Source organism: Mustela erminea, chromosome 11 (assembly GCF_009829155.1).
Source record: "Mustela erminea isolate mMusErm1 chromosome 11, mMusErm1.Pri, whole genome shotgun sequence".
Classification (NCBI taxonomy): Eukaryota; Metazoa; Chordata; class Mammalia; order Carnivora; family Mustelidae; genus Mustela; species Mustela erminea.
In genome coordinates, this window is record NC_045624.1 from 69,947,689 (window position 1) to 69,965,683 (window position 17,995).

At 37.4% G+C, this 17,995-nt stretch overlaps 1 protein-coding gene across 8 annotated transcripts in view; it reads right to left on the bottom strand.

The window, feature by feature from the left end:
• Positions 1-17,995, bottom strand: part of GNGT1 (G protein subunit gamma transducin 1) — a 369,437-nt gene that overhangs the window by 274,777 nt on the left and 76,665 nt on the right. For 6 of the 8 annotated variants that reach the window (XM_032304831.1, XM_032304829.1, XM_032304832.1 and 3 more), the window contains exon 2: positions 1,442-1,569. Coding sequence is in view for 3 of the 8 variants with exons in the window: in XM_032304826.1 (XP_032160717.1) it covers positions 1,442-1,569 (128 nt within the window). In the remaining 5 variants the exon portion in view is untranslated. Of the gene's footprint in view, positions 1-1,441; positions 1,570-3,406; positions 3,567-11,572; positions 11,642-17,995 lie in introns of those variants that run through there. The other 2 variants (XM_032304835.1, XM_032304834.1) reach the window with 2 other exon arrangements.

A 17,995-nucleotide genomic window follows, 5' to 3' on the forward strand; every position in this document is an offset into this window, starting at 1 on the left:
TTGATAAACATTATTATGCCATGTCCCTAGTGTTTCTGGATAAACCAGGAGTCAGATATACGATACTAATAAAAGAAAAATATTTGGCAAAGGTGAAAAGAGTGTATTCTCAAAAAGTATTTAGAGGAAGAAACACAATTTCCACTTCTCAGAATGGATATCAAAGTCTGCATTCTTTAAACAGACACTAAATTTTTAAATTCGTACTCTGGGTCTCTCTTCAAAAATATTTTGTAGTGTTTTTGATTTATGCATTGTTAAGGGCAATAATATCTAACCTGCCCACTTCACACCTGGCAAGAAGCAGCTGCTGCTATAGTAAATGACGTCATCCTCAGCTGCTGAACGGATATTCATTCCCAGGATGTAAATAAGAACACCTAAGGAATAGCTATATATACACACAATGGGTCATAAAACTGAAGGAAAATGATGGTCATCTGTTTTAACAAGCTAATCTTATTTGCCCCAAATTTCCAGAAAAGCCACAACACAAGCAAAAACTTAAAACCTTAGCAGAGGGCGCCTGGGTGGTTCAGTTGGTTGGGCAGCTGCCTTTGGCTCAAGTCATGATCCTGGACTTCCAGGATCGAGTCCCGCATCGGGCTCCCAGCTCCTTGGGGAGTCTGCTTCTCCCTCTGACCTTCTCCTCTCTCATGTTCTCTCTCACTCATTCTCTCTCAAATAAATAAATAAAATCTTTAAAAAAAAAAAAAAAAAACACCTTAGCAAAGACTGGGTGCTGTATATGAATGATCAATCTCTAAATTCTACACTTGAAACTAGTATTACACTGTATGTTAACTAGCTGGAATTTAAATAAAAATTTGGAAAAAAAAAAAGAAAAAAAAACAAATCCTAACAGAGAAAGGTACCTTGCAACACTACACGATTGCTTTCTGAAGTCTTTTTTAGTCCTTTTTTTTTTTTTAAAGATTTTATTTATTTATTTGATAGACAGAGACCACAAGCAGGCAGAGAGTCAAGCAGAAAGAGAGAGAGGAGGAGCAGACTTCCTGCTGAGAAGAGAGCCCACCGAGGGGTTCAATTCCAGGACCCTGGGATCATGATCCAAGGTGAAGGCAGAGGCTTTAACCCACTGAGCCACTCAGACACCCCTTCTGAAGTCTTTAATCAAAGTCAAGTGCTAAAATTATCCAAGTACAGAGAATCACCATGACTGACTCTATACCTACAGTTTCTAGTTCCCCTCAGAACTAGAAGTTCTTGCCCCTTTACCTCAGCTTCTGATTTCTCCAAATGAACTCTATAGGACTTGGAGCCTGTTAGCTTTAGGAAAAATTCAATGAACCCAAATGCTAATCTATTTAATAGTGTTATAAAACCAAAGAGACAATAATTTCCCAGGTTTAGGTGCTATACTGAGAGATAAAATACACCACATTGTTGCTGAGAAACTTGTCAGGGTTGTCAGACTTACTGGATAGTTAGCCATACGAGGTTTTTTGGTCTTCCATCATTTTTACTGAAGGGGTCCCAGAAGCCAGTTTGTGATGGGTCAGTGGAATGGAGGTAACTGAAAGACTGGTCTCTCCCACACCTGGAACCCTGAGAAAGAATTAATAAAATTCACAGTAAGAGATCCAAATAAACAGAGAGCAAAAGGTAAGTTTGCACACTCTTAATTGTGGTACCTGCATTCAAATAAGTCCTCCAGGCTCATCATTCACTAGCAGGAAGTCTCGGGGCCTCCACTTCTTTATACACCTATATGGTAACTGAGTAAGGGCCAGGTGGGGCCAGGTAGGGAGAGATAGGTAATGGGCCCTGGGATCAGGCTCACAAAATTCAAAATGTGGGAGATGAAAGCAGACCAGAGATGATAGAACAAACCAGACCATCCTGTTCTAGGTGTCAGAGGTGGGGTCTTGTTACAACAGTTACTTGTGACCAGCAAAGAAGAATTACCTGACCCTAAAAAGGAAGTAACCCATTGACGGTGTAATCACTAGACCTTACTCAAGTGTGTTATCAATAGAGATGTTAAAAAGATTTAAGTTCCCCAGTTAGCTTTCTATAAAAGACCATCCCTAAAAGCCCTCAGTGGCAACCCTATCAGAATCCCTCTCACTCCTGAGAGTTTTTTCTGTATCCTTGCTTAATAAACTTCTGTCGGTTTACTCTCTTGTCTGCGAGATTCTTTCTTCGACTCCATGAGACAAGAACCTCATTCTCCTGCATCAATTCCTTTGATGGTTAGGCTATGCACCCCAAGCCAGGGCTCTATTACTTTCTCCCCAGACCTATAGTGGGGTTCATATAGAGCATGAAATCATCCATAATACCTAGCTTGCTAAAATGTAGCAAGGGACCAGCTGGGGGTGACAAGGCTTCAGAGAAGGGCAAGGGCGTTGGCCTTTGGAATGCAGAGGCCTGCTGACTGCTCCGCCATAGGAATGCCCTGGAGAGCTGCCTTCCCTGAAGCTTTGTTAGCCCTCCCCGTGAGCCAAGAGATAAGTGCATTGTCCTCTAGGCTCTGTTTAGCAGATAGAACAAGCAGATTAGCATATCATATCTTTCCCTTAAACAGAGCCTCCTAGTTCCGTAAGACCCGTAAGACCCGTTCTCACACATCACATGCGGGAGAAACCGTGATAAAGACTTCGGATTATCCTGAAAGACCAAAAAAGGCCTGAGCAAAGAAGAGCAAAGGGTATTTGTCTCTCAGCGTTGACCCCCTTTGCCTTACTCTTTCTTTCACATCAGAGTTCGGAGTCATCGTTCATCCAGTTGGTCTGGGGACTGCTGGCCATTCCCAGCAGCTCTAGCCATACTCGGAGCCTCACTCTTAATTTGTTCTATTCCCTAAAAATGCCCCACCTTGCATTACTAAACCGGGCTTCCTTCCAAGAACTGTGTCCTTTCTCTACCATTTCTGTTACTGAGAGGGGAGAAAATATTTTTTGACTTCTGGAGTTAGAAGAAGTAAAAAAAAAAAAAAATGTCACTGGACTGTCTGTTGGTAGCTTGTTTTTTCTTGCTCTTCTGATAACTCCAGATTGTTACTTTAAAAAGGAAAACATACACTTTATTTCAAGGATAAATGTCCTGCACTGTTTGCATATTGTTAGATCCCTTATTCTGCTCAAAGAGGTTTTGTTGTTGTTGTGTTGTTTTGTTCTTGTTTTGTCCCAGTGGGGAAGTACAATACAAAGTTCATTTTTGTTGCATCCTCCTGATTAGGGGAATAATTTGTTTATTTGCTTCCTTGCTTATTTACTGCAGTCTGTGGAAAATGTGCCATTCTATCACATGTAGCCTAATTAAATATCCCCTGATGCCTGTATGTGGCAAGGAACACTACTAAACAATGCAAATACAGAAATGTGAGATCCTTTGAATATACAGCAGCAATGTATCATACTGGTAATTCCTTTTTCCATACCTTTACTGGACAATTCAGTTCATGACAGTAGAATTATTTAATACAGTAGTTCAACATCGGAAAATAAAATAACCAAGGTGATGACTGTAAACAATGTTTGCTGGCTGAGGATTAGTGATTCCTGGATAGCAAACAAATGTCCTCATCAGTATAATTCTCCTTTAGCATGGAACCTCTTTCAAGTTATTAGGATCTCTCGGTAAAACACAAATTGAGGGAAAAAGGAAGAAATTGGCCCAATTTAGCAACTGCTGTGTATCATTATAGGCCTAGACAGAGTCGTTAATCCAGAAATACCAATTATTTACAATTTTTGCTAAAAATAATACTTAGAAGCAGAGCAACTCAGTTCTGAGAATCAGATTGTGCATTTTACATCTAATGATCGTAATGACTGCTTACCTCAAAACTTATTTTGTGGATTAAATAATAAGCATACATGTAAAAGAACTCTGGAAATCATGGGGGATATTATAGTATTTAAAATTACTAATATTATTTCCTTACTTTCCGTAGAAATGCTTATGTACTTTATGCTTATTCTGTTTTTTGCCATAAAGCAGAGAATATTTTTATGCCATACAATGCCTCAATCCTATCCTTTAGAGTTTTTGCTTTCATAAAGCTTAAGAAATCTTAAGCTTATAATTTATAATTATACTTAAGAAATACTTCTCTCCCCAAGTATTATATCACATTCCTCTATATTATATCTTAATCTTTTTTTTACTTCCTACATTTTAATATTTAACCCAGATACAGTTTAATTTTTTTATGAGTTGTGTAACTTATCTAAAGTATTTTCCTCCCTGAAAATGATTAGCTAGTTATCTTTTTGAAATGGCAGGGCCAAAAATGCTCTGCCAGTTTTACAGATAAGTAACAAAAGCTCAGGGAGGGAAAATGATAGATAGCGGTCTAAGAGCCAACTCAAACCTGTTCTCAAAAGCCAACCATAAAGGGCATTTCTTAACTTCATGTTCAGTTAAGTTGGACATGATGGAAATATTTACACCAGGAAAATGAGCAAACATTACAAACCAGAATTTTATTCCTTCTTTCCCTCCAACCCATATTTTTTGTCCATTTTTCATTTTTTTCCATTTCCATTTTTATTATGTATTGATTTTTAATTTAATTTTATTTTTTGTTGTATATATTCCAAAATTCATTATTTATGCAGCACACTCAGTACTCCATGCAATACATGCCCTCCTTAATACCCACCACCAGGCTCACCCAACCCCTCACCCCTCTCCCTTCCAAAACCCTCACTTTGTTTCTCAGAGTCCACAGTCTCTCCTGGTTTGTCTCCCCCTCCATTTTCTCCCAACTCACTTCTCCTCTCCATCTCCCAAGGTCCTACGTGTTATTCCTTATGCTCCACAAATAAGTGAAACCATATGATAATTGACGCTCTCTGCTTAACTTATTTCACTCAGCATAATCTCCTCCAGTCCTGTCCATGTTGATACAGAAGTTGGGTATTCATCCTTTCTGATGGAAACATAATACTCCATTGTATATATGGGCCCTGTTGAAGGGCACCGTGGTTCCATAGTTTGGCGACTGTGTACAGATGGCCCTTCTTTTCACTACATTTGTGTCTTTGGGGTAAGTACCCAGGAGTGCAATTGCAGGGTCTTAGGGTAACTCTATTTTTAATTTCTTAAGGGACCTCCACACTGTTTTCCAGAGTGGCTACACCAACTTGCATTCCCACCAACAGTGTAAGAGGGTTCCCCTTTCTCCGCATCCTCTCCAACACTTACTGTTTACTGTCTTTTTGATTTTGGCCATTCTAACTGGTGTAAGGTGATATCTCAGTGTGGTTTTGATTTGAATCTCCCTGATGGCAAGGATGATGAACATTTTTTTCATGTGTCTGTTAGCCATTTGTATGTATTCTTTGGAGAAGTGTCTGTTCATGTCTTCTGACCATTTTTGGACATGTGTTGAGTTTGAGGAGTTCTTTATAGATCTTGGATATGAGCCCTTTGCCTGTAGAGTCATTTGCGATTACCTTCTCCCATTCTGTGGGTTGCCTCTTTTCCAACCTGTCTTTTGACAGTCAGTTTATCAGCATACCACTGGAAGGGTCCTCTTTCCCAATGAACCTTGTGCTGTGTTAGGGCATTAAAAAGATCATAACATAAACGATCCATCTTCCTGGGCTATCATTTGATTTAATGATAACATATGTAATTATAAGAAATATAGTATATTATAAGGTAGAATATAAAGTTCATATAATTCTCAGGATTTAGCTTGATATTATAAGAAAGAAAGAAAAATGTGTCTTTGTGGCAGACAGATTTCGTCCATACCCCCAACTCTCAGAGTACAGAGACAAAAAATATGCTAACCCTCCTTTAAGGATATCTTGAGCAGAAAATCTGAAATTCAGTAGAACAGAATATTTAGAAGGACTAGTGATTCCTTCTAAAACCTCTACCTTGCATTTCTATTATTTTATGTGATTAAGCTGGAACAAAACTGCAGATCCTCTGGCAACTCACTGGTCTTACAGGCACAGTATAATATTTTCTACTGTCTCATTTTGAGAATATACTTGATGTCAATAAAGCAGAAAACATATGCTGCTTGCCAACATACTCTAAATGTTTAGAGTATTAGCAATCATCTCTGTAGTAGACAGTCTTTTAGATGACTCCCCATGACCCCGACCTCTTGGTGTGTAATTGGCCTTATGTAATTCCCAACTCTTGAGCTTGAACAGGACTTACTAAATTACTGACTGACCTCTGATGGATAAATTATGACAGAAATAATGGGATATCAGTTCTGCAAATAGATTTTTAATAGTCTGTGGCTTGCTTAAGGCCCTCTCTCATTCTCTCCTGACTTGTTCTCTCTGAGATAAGCCATTTGCTATGTTAGGAACTATAGAGAAATCATATGCCAAAGAAATGACATCTTCAGACAACAGCCAGTGAGAATCAGGTTTGCTAATAGCCATGAGTGAGCTTAGAAGTAGATCCTCTGTGAGGGGCTCCTGGTTGGCCCAATCTGTTAAGTGTCTGCCTTTGGCTCAGGTCATGATTCCAGGGTCCTCTGATCAAGCCCCACATTGGGATCCCTTCTCAGTGAGGGAGTCTGTTTCTCCTTATTCCTTTGACCCTCTGCCTGCTTGTACTCTCTCTCTCTTTCTCCCCCCAAATAAATAAAAATCTTACAAAAGAGAAGAAAAGAAAGGAAGAAAAAAGAAAGAAAAGACGGAAGAATTGGATCCTCCATGAATTGGATGGTGGATGACTGCTGTCCTGGCTGGTACCTTGATTGTAGCTTTGTGACAGATACAAAGCCAGAGACCCAGTTAAAGCATGTCAGGGGATTCCTGACCCACAGAAATTATGAGATAATGAATGTTTGTTGTGTTAAGCCACTAAACTTTGGAGTGATTTGTTATACAGCAATAGAGAACTAAAACAATCCCCAAGGGACTTAATTCAAGGATGACAGCATTTAAGGCTTTACATATTAACAGTCTGATGGACTAATGATCTGTCTCCCAAATGGATTCTAACATCATCCCATTTACCACGTCTCTTCTGAGAAATGCCTTTCATTTACTGTTCTTGGTGCATAGAGTTATCAGTACTAACTCCTGGTTAGTGGATTCAGAATTTCATGTATTTGGATTTCTTTTTTCTTCCGAATAATCCTATACTTCTTATGTTTGCTCTTCTCCACCCACTCACACACTTTCACTGGCAGCTTGAAGCTGAACTTTTGTCCAGCCTGGAGCTATGAAACAGAATTATTCTTGGCAGAACAAGAAATGGCTATGAGAAGACTATATATTTGATGCAAATCTCATTAGGACCAAACTTTCACCAGACTGCCTCAGAGTCAGGAAACTGGCCATGATGGGTCTGCTAAGTGCAGGAAATTGTTCTACCTTGGCTGAAGATGCAATTGAGGGGTGGGGGAGTGGTTCCCAGAAAAAGAAACAGCTGCTCACAGAAGGGCCCAATGTATATACAACTGTACAAGTATGCAGTGACCCCACTCTTCAGAATTTTCATATTTTTTAATCACTTTTTTCCTCTCTATGTTAGAAAACTGCAAGTTCTTTCAGAAATACCTGGCTCTCTATCTAATTTTGTTGCTATATACTTTGCGGTTTGGGATGTGGTTTTGAAAATTAATACTAGCACAATTAAGTGCTCTTGATGAGCACTAAGAAATATATAGAATTGTTAAGTCATTACATTATGCATTTGAAACTAATATAACACTAATAGTACTTGAATTAAAAAAAAAATTAGCACGAGCAGAACTTATCCAGTGGTGATTATCTCTCTTCTTGTACTAATGTCACTTGCATTTGTCACTAAGACCTACTGGGAGCCCTGGAAGTTTGGGGAGTGCTTCAGGATTGTGTAAGTGGTTGCTAAGAAAGAGGTGCTATCCGCTATTTCTTAAAAGAGAAAGATGCTGTCTGGGACATATTAAGCCATTGCTAACAGCTCAGGAATATGGCCTTGGATTTAGTATTTTCTGTCTTTGTCTTGCAATGGAAAGAACATGCCAAGGATTTCTTTCATCTTCTTTTTTTTTTATTTTTTTATTTATTTGTCAGAGAGAGAGCGAGCGAGAGCGAGCACAGGCAGACAGAGTGGAAGGCAGAGTCAGAGGGAGAAGCAGGCCCCCCGCGGAGCACGGAGCCCGATGTGGGACTCGATCCCAGGACGCTGGGATCATGACCTGAGCTGAAGGCAGCCGCTTAACCAACTGAGCCACCCAGGCGTCCCAGATTTCTTTCATCTTTTAACCCCTCACCAAACAAATTCTCTTCAGAAGGTCATCTCGACCTCCACTGACATTGACTGCAAAGACTTAAAATTCTGATCAGTTTTCTCTCTCTGGTCTGACACTGCAGGTCCACTTGCTTAGCCTTGCGCAGTCTAGTTGGCTGCCACTTTTATTGATGTTTATATTACACAAAACAGTACTATTAACTAGTCGCCTTGCCTAATAGATTCAAACGATCCTAGTCATTATCACCCTGGTTACTACTCCAGGGTAAGCAACTTTTGCAAAGTGATCTTTAATTATTATAGCTTGCCCTCTGATGCATAAAGCTGAGTTGGTGCTGAAAAGGAACATCTCTGACGTTCTACCATCTCTGCCTCCTCTACCAGCTGATAGGTTGTCGGAACTGTCCAGGACTAATGTTTTGTCTTCTCGTGAGTTGACAAAACTTTCTTGCATAGGAGGATAAATTTGCAGCTACTGCATATTCAGAGATGTGTTTAAGCTGGTCAAATGTTTATTAATATCCATTTTTATGCAGGAAAGTTGGATTGTGGTGGAGAGAGGATCCAGGTCCTCTATCTGCCAATATTCTTCTCCACCATCAAAGCCCTAAGTAAATGTCAGCTCCCCCTAAAACTGCACCAAATTATCCTAGTTGGAAGCAATATCAATTTCTAAGAATTCCTTGACGTTTTGGTTGTACCACTCTCATCTGATACCACAGGCAGCTTGCATTTTAGCTCTTTGTGGGCATCTTTACCTCCCTATTAAACCACTGATACCTTGAAATCCATGACCAATATCCATTTTCTTTTGTACTGCCCCACAGCTTCTTATGCAAACACTTGCTCCAGAAGGAATTCAATAAATATTTCTGAATTGGATAACTGAGAAAATGAATGAAAAAAAGAGGCTATATTTGACAAGGGAGGAAAGCACTGGGCAATGAGGACCATGGGAATAACAGAAGGAGAACTGAATTGAATCTCTGAAGGAAAAGCTGAAAATGGTGAGGATATTAAGGGCCAGGTGCTGGTAGAAAACAGAACCCAGCATTATACCTAACTCCATCAATTTAAAAGATCTGGTCTATTTTGATATTTTTGCTTGTTTTTTGTTAGCGATAAAGCTGAATGTGACAGTTAATTCCTGGAGTTGTGTAAACAAGGAAAGGAAAAAGAAACTATTAATAACTATCAAACTATGGGTAAGGGGCATTTGACAGTTCCTGAGCATTAGAAATCAGCAAAGCTCTACATCAAAAACATAAAGTGGCTATAATAGGCATATGATGTATTTCCAAAGATCATATGCTATTATTATTAGCTTGCAAAAATTATACTGGAGATCAGTATTTTCAACACTTGGATCTCTTTGGGGTTGCAATGCGGTGATGTCACTGTACTGTTCATCCCTCGGTTTCTAACAATGTAAGTTAGCAGAGAAAGCACTGATTACATTGGCGATTAGCAAATTCCGTGTCTCATTAGCTATGTAACTTGTAAGTACCTCTCACTTTTCTGCATTTCATTTTCCTAATTTTAAAATGAGGACCTAGGCTGTAAAAGCCATTAAGTTCCTTCCAACTAACATTCATTGGTTCTAAGGTTTAGGAATATACACACAAATGTGGACCAGACTTCTCCTTCCATCTGGACAAGCCCCTTCACTATCCTTCAGGGTTGGGTTTATTTCGGGTTACTAGGCTTCCTGGACCACAGGAACCCCCTAGTGGCCATCTGGAGAACTCTCACGAGCCATCTCCCAGTTCCAAAACATTGAGGGGGATTACCAACAGGCTAGAGAGCCTTCCTTTTTTGATGTTTTTACTTAGAATTCAGTTGATACTACTTTGTGTAAACTTTTCTCACATATCCATGTACTTTTCCATTTTTCTTCCAAGTCTTTTCTAATTACCTTAGGAAAGAGCTTGCTTTCTCCTTCCCCACTCCCTACCCTTTATTTCATTTTCCCTAATTTTATTTATGAGATGAAATAGGGTGACTGTTATACCTTTTGAATAATTGTTTACTAAAACATGTAATAACTTTCTTCTGATTATACAAAGACATGCATGTTTATTGTAGAAAGTTTGGGACATAATAAGAAAATAAATTATCCACAATATTATTATCTAGACCAATCACTAGAAATATTTCAGGGTATTTCTCATATATATATATATATATATATATATATATTTATATTCACCAAAAAACCCCAACAAAATTGTATAATCCAAATTATATTTTTAATTAAAAATAAAATTAAATTTAATTAATTTAAATCCAAAATTAAATTTTAAAGTTATATATATATATCCAAATTATATATATAACTTTAAAAATATAATTTTATTTTAAATTAAATTTAATTTTATTTTTAATTATAAATATAATTTGGATTATACAGTTTTGTTGGGGTTTTTTGGTGACCATATAACACTTTATACTTTTTTTCCTACCTGACTACCAACATCAACATTGATTCAACTCAGTATCTCATAGCCCAAGTCTAATAATAATACTTTATCTGGGGATGGCTGGGTGGCTCAGTCAGTTAAGGTCTGCCTACAGCTCTGGTCAGCTTCCTAGGGTCCTGGGATGGAGCCCCACCTAGTCCTGGCTCCCTGCTCAGTGGAGAGTCTGCTTCTTATCCCCCACAACCATGCTCTCTCTCAAATAAAAAAATACAAACTTCTAAGAAAATAAGGCTGTATCTAATGATTACCATGTGCCTGCATTATTCTAGCACTTTACATAAGTTATTTCCTTAAATCCTCAAAATCACCCCGTGATACAGACACCAAGACATAGAGAAGCTAAATAACTTGTTCAAGGCAACAGCGTAGCAAATTTTAAAGCTGGAATTTGAGCCTAGGAGTCTAGCCCCAGAGTTTGTACAACTATTATAGACACACTTTATGTCAACATTCTTGTCTAGCTCCAACTCGAATATCTATCCAGAATTTTACAACCTCTCGCCACTTCCCTTACCACTTTCCTGGTTTAAGGTGCCATCATCTTTTACCTAGATTGTTTCAAAAGCTTTACACCTGATCTTCCTGCTTCTGATTTGCTGTCCACAATCTGCTTTCAGTGTAATAGCCTGAAAGTCTTTGTAAGTGCTACTGAATCAATTATTTTATGAAAACCTCCCAGTTGCTTCCATTTGATCCAGAAAAAGAGCCAAAGCCCTCTCTCTAATCTGGCTCTCTGTGTTCACTTTTAACTCCCCCATTCTTCTCCTTGCTCAGTGGCTCACCCACCCCAACTCCTGCACTGGCCTCTTTATTGTACCTAAGAGCACCCCAGGATTTGCTTTTGCTCTTCTGTTTGCCTGGAATATTCATCCCCAGGAGACCTATGCAAATTGCTTTCTTACCTCCTTAAAGTTCTTCTAGAAAGGTCACCATCTCAGCAAAACTTTCCCTGGGCATCATTTTTAATTTTTTTCACCCCTATTGAGATAGAATTAGCAAATAAAATTGTAAGAGATTTGAGTGCAAATGGGATGATTTGATATGCATATATCTTGTTAAAGAATTCCCACCACTGAGTTAATTAACAAACCCATCACCTCACGAATTTACCCTTTTTCAGGAGCCTCTTGTGTTACCCTCTTAGTCCTTTATCTCCCAACCATTTTTCAAATTACAAGTATTCTCTCAATTCCTCCTTGCTGTCCTTGGCCATACCATCTCTTCTCACTTAATTTTTGTTAATTAATATAATAAATTATTATCAATATATAAATATAGATCTTTAGCATGATGATTCCTCTTTGTTTTCTGTCTCTTCTGACAGGAACAGGTAGAGTGTGTGTTTTTCCATTGCTTATGTATAAAAATTTCCCACAAAGATTAACAATTTAGATTTGTATGTTATTCTTAAAAATTATTAATACTTTAATGCATCTCAAACTTATGTTGTAGTATAATATGAAGTAAAATTATCCCTCAAACCATTTGATAATTTATCCTATCCACACTGAGTCGTGATACTTATTTGCCATATACCATCATGTGTCTTTTTATTAATCTCTCTGGCCAGAACTGTATAGAGACTATACTCTTCAAGATTATAGTTTTTAAAATGCTTCAATATATCATACAGCAAGTTAACTCATTGACAGTGGTGAGTTAACTTTCTCTTAAACATATTCTCAGGTATTTTCATCACTTTATTCTTACAAAGTTAATTTGGAATTATGTTGCCTACTCCAAAATGGCACTTTGATTAGAATTCCATTAAAACTATAAATTATTTGGGAAGAATCAATCCCTTCAGGCTACTCAGTGGTTTTATCAAAGAACATGCTATATTTTATTTATTTATATCCACTATTTGTTCCAGAAAGACTTTAGGTAGATTATTTCAACTCAGAAACTTATTATAAAACCTTCAACAGGACGATGAGGAAAATAGGACAAGAAGAAGAAAGGAAAATATAAGATCTAATTAAAAACAAGCTCATTACTCAAGATGCATTTCAAATGCTTCTGCACACTCACTGAAGAGGATCCACAAATCGATGTTTAAGTCTGAAAAAAATACAGAAAGAGGGAGCTCTATGGTTTCCCTAATATTAAAAAAGTTTTGAAACAGAAGAGATTAATTTCTCCCATAGATGGACTGAAACTAAACCCTCAGTTGTAAGAAATAGCACTTTCGAAGATCATTACTCTAGCTTCAGCAACAAATGCTATAAGGTGGTAAATTAAATACCCTATATTGTAAGTAATGACAAAGCATCAAAATCACTTCACTTAAAGTAAGTGATTCAGACAGAATCAAAATGATACAATCCACATCCAGAGTTCTTGGTGGACTTTCTTAATACACGGGAAGTTTTAAGATACCTAGATTATGGGGCAGCAATTAGTTTGAACATATGTGCAATATCTCATTGGTTACTTGTTGTAGTGTAAACAATTCTGAGGCTTCATTGAGGCTTAATATAAAGGAGTTCTGAGAATAACTACTGATAGTGGGGGTTCTGTAGTGAGCAGGTATCAGTCTATAAGCCATTAGCTCACCTTATAGGAGGAATGAATATATGTATAGTTTCTAGAAAATCCTCTATAGGAATAAGTTGGTTAAAGATATAAATTTGCAGATTAAAAAACAAGCAAACCCTACTCAATAATTCGAAGAAAAGTACAACTAGACATTTTATACTCAGAGTGCTGAAAACCAAAGACAAAGAAAAAAAATCTTGAAAGACCCTGAACAGGTGAGGATCATCACATTGTAGATAAGCAGAATAATGATCTGAACGACGGCAGATTTCACATCAGACACGATGAAAGAAGACAAATAACATTTTTAAAGGGCTTAGTAAAGGAACGTGTGGGTGGGTCAGTCCATTAAGCGTCAACCCTCCTTGGCCTCTAGCTCAGGTCATGATCCCAGGGTCCCTAGATCAAGTCCCACATCGGGATCCCTGCTCACCAGGAAGCCTGCTTCTACCTCTGCCAGCTGCTCCCCCTGCTTGTGCTCCCTCTCTCTCTGACAAATAAATAAATAAAATCTTCAAAAAAAGAAGTGCTTAATAAAAAGAACTATCAGCCCAGAATTTTATACATAGCAAAAAACAAAACAAAACAAACAAACAAACAAACAAAAACCCATCAAAAATGACAGCAAGTAAAGACATATTTTGGGTGAAGAAAATTAAGAGACTTTTTCTCCATTGATCTTCCCTACAAGAAATGCTAGAGAAAGTTTTTTAGGTTGAAGCAGGAACTTCAGGAATGAAAGAGGAATGACAGAATGGTAAACATTTTGGAAAATGTAATAGGTTACATATTTTTCTTTAGTTATTTAAAATATGTTTCAAAGTTGTAATAAAAATTATAGTATCATCTGGGGAGAAAATTTCAGTAAATGGACAACTATAACATAAGGGAGAAGAGTTAAGGGGCCTACAAGATTGTAAGCCCTCTATTTTTTATGTGTTGTATTGTGATGATTTTATTATTACAAGTCACTCCTCCAGCATCAAGCATTACACAAGTTTATGACCATTCAGAAGAGAAACCTTTGAAATATCAGTTCTTATAAATTACAAAAAAAAAATTATCAGACTACATTTAGAGGGAAAATAAGGATAACATTAGAATTCTGCTTGTTAATTATTAAAGGAGAGTGACTATCATCACTTCATTCCTCCTTTTTTAAAATTTTTCAAAAGATTTTGTATATGTATTACAAAGAAAGAGCATGAGAGAGAGCACACAAGCAGGAGGGAGGGTTAGAGAGAGAAGCAGACTCCCTGCTGAGCAGAGAGCCCACCTGGGACCTGTGGCTCCATTCCAAGCCCCTGGGATCAAGACCTGAGCTAAAGACAGACATTTAACAAACTGAGCTACCCAGGCACCTTTAGTGGTTTTGTTTTGGTTTTTTCTTAAAATATGGTAAAAACCACATAACACTAAATTTCTCGTCTTAGCCATTTCTAAGTTTACAGCTCAGCATGTGTTAAGTATATATACTTTATTGTGTAACAGATCTATAGAACTTTTTCATCTTTCAACACTAAAACTTATATATACTGAAGATTAATTCTTACTCCTACCTGCCTCTGATAACTACCATTCTATTTTCTGTTTCTATGAGTTTGACTACTTTCATATATTTCATATGAGTGGAATCATATGTATGGTATTTTGTCACTAATTTCTCTTTGCAAAATACGCTGAAGTTTTGTTCATGTAGTAGCATGTGATAGGATTTCCTTTTTTTTAAGGCTGCATCATACTTTACTGTGTTTGTGTGTATCATATTTTTAACCCATTCATTTGGATATTCAGGTTGCTTCCACATCTTGGCTATTGTGAATAAAGCTGTGATGAACACAGGTGTGCACATATTTCCTCAAGAATCCCGTTTTTAATTCTACTGGATATATGCCCAGAAGTGGGATTGCTAGGTCATATAGTAATTCAACTTTTAATTTCTTGAGGAAGTTCCTTGCTGTTTTCCAAGCAGCTACACCATTTTAAATTCCCACTTCACAAAGATTCCAACTTTGCTGCATCCTCAGTAACACTTGTTATTTTCTGTTCTTTTTACAATGGCTGGGGATGCCTGGGTGGCTGAGTCACTTAAGCATCTGCCTTCACCTCCCGTCATGATCCCAGGGTCCTGGGTTTGAGTTCCACATTGGGCTCTCTGCTCTGCCTGCCTCTCTCTTTTTCTCCCTCTCTGACAAATAAATAAAATTAAAAAAAGAAAGAAAGAAAGAAAGAAAGAGGCCATTCTAGTGGGTGTGAGGTAATAACTCATTGTGGGTTTTTTTTTTTTTAAGACTTCATTTCTTTTAGAAAAGTTTTAGATTTATAACCAAGTTGAGAGGAAGGTACAGAGATTTCCCATATACCTCTGTCCCCAATATATACGTAGGCTCCTCCATTATCAACATCATTTACTAGAATGGTACTTATTTTTTTTTTAACCAAAAATGAATCTACATGGACATATCGTAATCACTCGTGTTGTATATTCTGTAGGTTTGGACAAATATATAATGACATATATTCATCCTTATACAGGGTATTTTCACTGCCCCCAAAATCCTGTGTTCTGCCTATTCACCACACTGCAACCCTCCGCCTCCCACTACCCACGGAAACCACCAATCTTTTTATTGACTCCACAGTTTTGCCTTTTCTACAATGTCACACAGTTGGAATTATACAGTATATATCCTTCTCAAATTGATTTTGTTCATTTTGTAATATGCACTTAAGGCTTTTCCATATCTTTTCATGGCTTGATAGCTTATCTCTTTTTAGCACTGAATTATATTCCATTGTCTGATGTACACGGTTTATCCATTCATCTACTAAAGGACATCTTGGTTTCTTCCAAGGTTTGGTAATTATGACTAAAGCTGCTATAAATACCCTTTTTTTTGTGAACTTAAGTTTTTAACTCCTTTGGGTAAATAGCAAGGAGGGCAACTGCTGGATCATATGGTAAGAGTAAGGAGCTGCCAAATTGTCCTCCGAAGTGGCTGTACCATTTTGCATTCCCACCAGCAATGAATGGAAGTATTCTGCTGTTGTCGGATGAAGTACTTCTCTTTATATCCGTTAGGTCCAGTTGGTTTATAGTGTTGTTTAAATCCTTCCTTTTCTTACTGATCTTCTGACTAGTTGTGTAACACCTCTATTTTTTATATTAAGTGGTAAGATACTAACTCTAAAAAGACTATGAAAAGTTAGGTATATATATTTTAAAAATAAAGAAACCATTAAAAATACAGAGTGATATTATCCAGATTCTAATACATAAACTAAAATATGATAGTTTAAAAAAATTCAAGTATCCAAAAGAAGGTATGAAGGGGAGAACAGAGAAACAAATATCAGAGGAGAAAAACAGAAAAGTTATAAAATGGTCAACTTAATCCAACCACATAAATCATTACATTAATACAAATAGTCTAAATTATTTACTTATTAAGAGACAAAGATTATCAGGTTGGATTTTTAAAAAGATTCTGAGATAAATTGCCTATAAAAATAACTTAAATGATATAGATTAAAAGGATGAGAATATATATATACCATATTTATGGAAAATCAAAGGAACTAGAATGGCCAAAAAAAATTTTTTTTAAGATTTTATTTTTATTTATTTGACAAAGAGAGTGATCACAAGTAGGCAGAGAGGCAGGCAGAGAGAGAGAAGGGGAAGCAGGCTCCCTGCTGAGCAGAGAGCCCGATGCGAGGCTTGATGCCAGGACCCTGAGATCATGACCTGAGCCAAAGGCAGAGGCTCAACCCACTGAGCCACCCAGGTACCCCTAGAATGGCCAAAAATTTTAAAATAAAGTTGAAAGATTCACAGTACTTAATTTAAAAATTCATTATAAAACTACAGTAATTGAGGGGCACCTGGGTGGCTCAGATGGTTGAACGTCTGCCTTCAGCTCAGGTCATGATGTCTGTGTCCTGGGATCAAGCCCCACATCAGGGTCCTGGCTCAACGGGGAGTCTGCTTCTCCTTCTCCCTCTCCCTCTAACTCTACCCACCCACTGCTCATGCTCTCTCTCTCATACTCTCTCTCTGTCTCAAATGAATAAATAAAATCTAAAACAAAACAAAACAAAAAACTACAGTAATTGAAACAGTGTGGGTTTTGGCAAAAGAATGGACATATAAATCAATAAAACATAATAGAAAGTCCTGATACTGACCTATATATAAAAGTACAACTTAAGCCCCCATGTTGCATCACCACTTCCTCATATCAAGGAGATCATATGATAGTTGTCTTTCTCTGCTTGACTTATTTCGCTAAGCATGATACGCTCTAGTTCCATCCATGTTGTCGCAAATGGCAAGATTTCATTTCTTTTGATGGCTGCATAGTATTCCATTGTGTATATATACCACATCTTCTTGATCCATTCATCTGTTGATGGACATCTAGGTTCTTTCCATAGTTTGGCTATTGTGGACTTTGCTGCTATAAACATTCGGGTGCATGTGCCCCTTTGGATCACTACCAGGTGGTGGGTATTATAGAGGGCACGGATTGCATGGAGCACGGGGTGTGGTGCAAAAATAATGAATACTGTTATGCTGGAAAAAAAAAAAAAAAAGTACAACTAATTTTTGAGAAAAGGACAAAGTCAATTTGTTAGGGAAAGAATAGGCTCTTTCATAAATGGTGCTGGGACATTTGGACATCCATGTTCAAAAGAATAAACCTTAACATATACTCTTCCCTTATACCAAAAAAAAAAAAAAAGAGACTGAAAATAGTGCATAGATATAAATGTAAAATATAAAA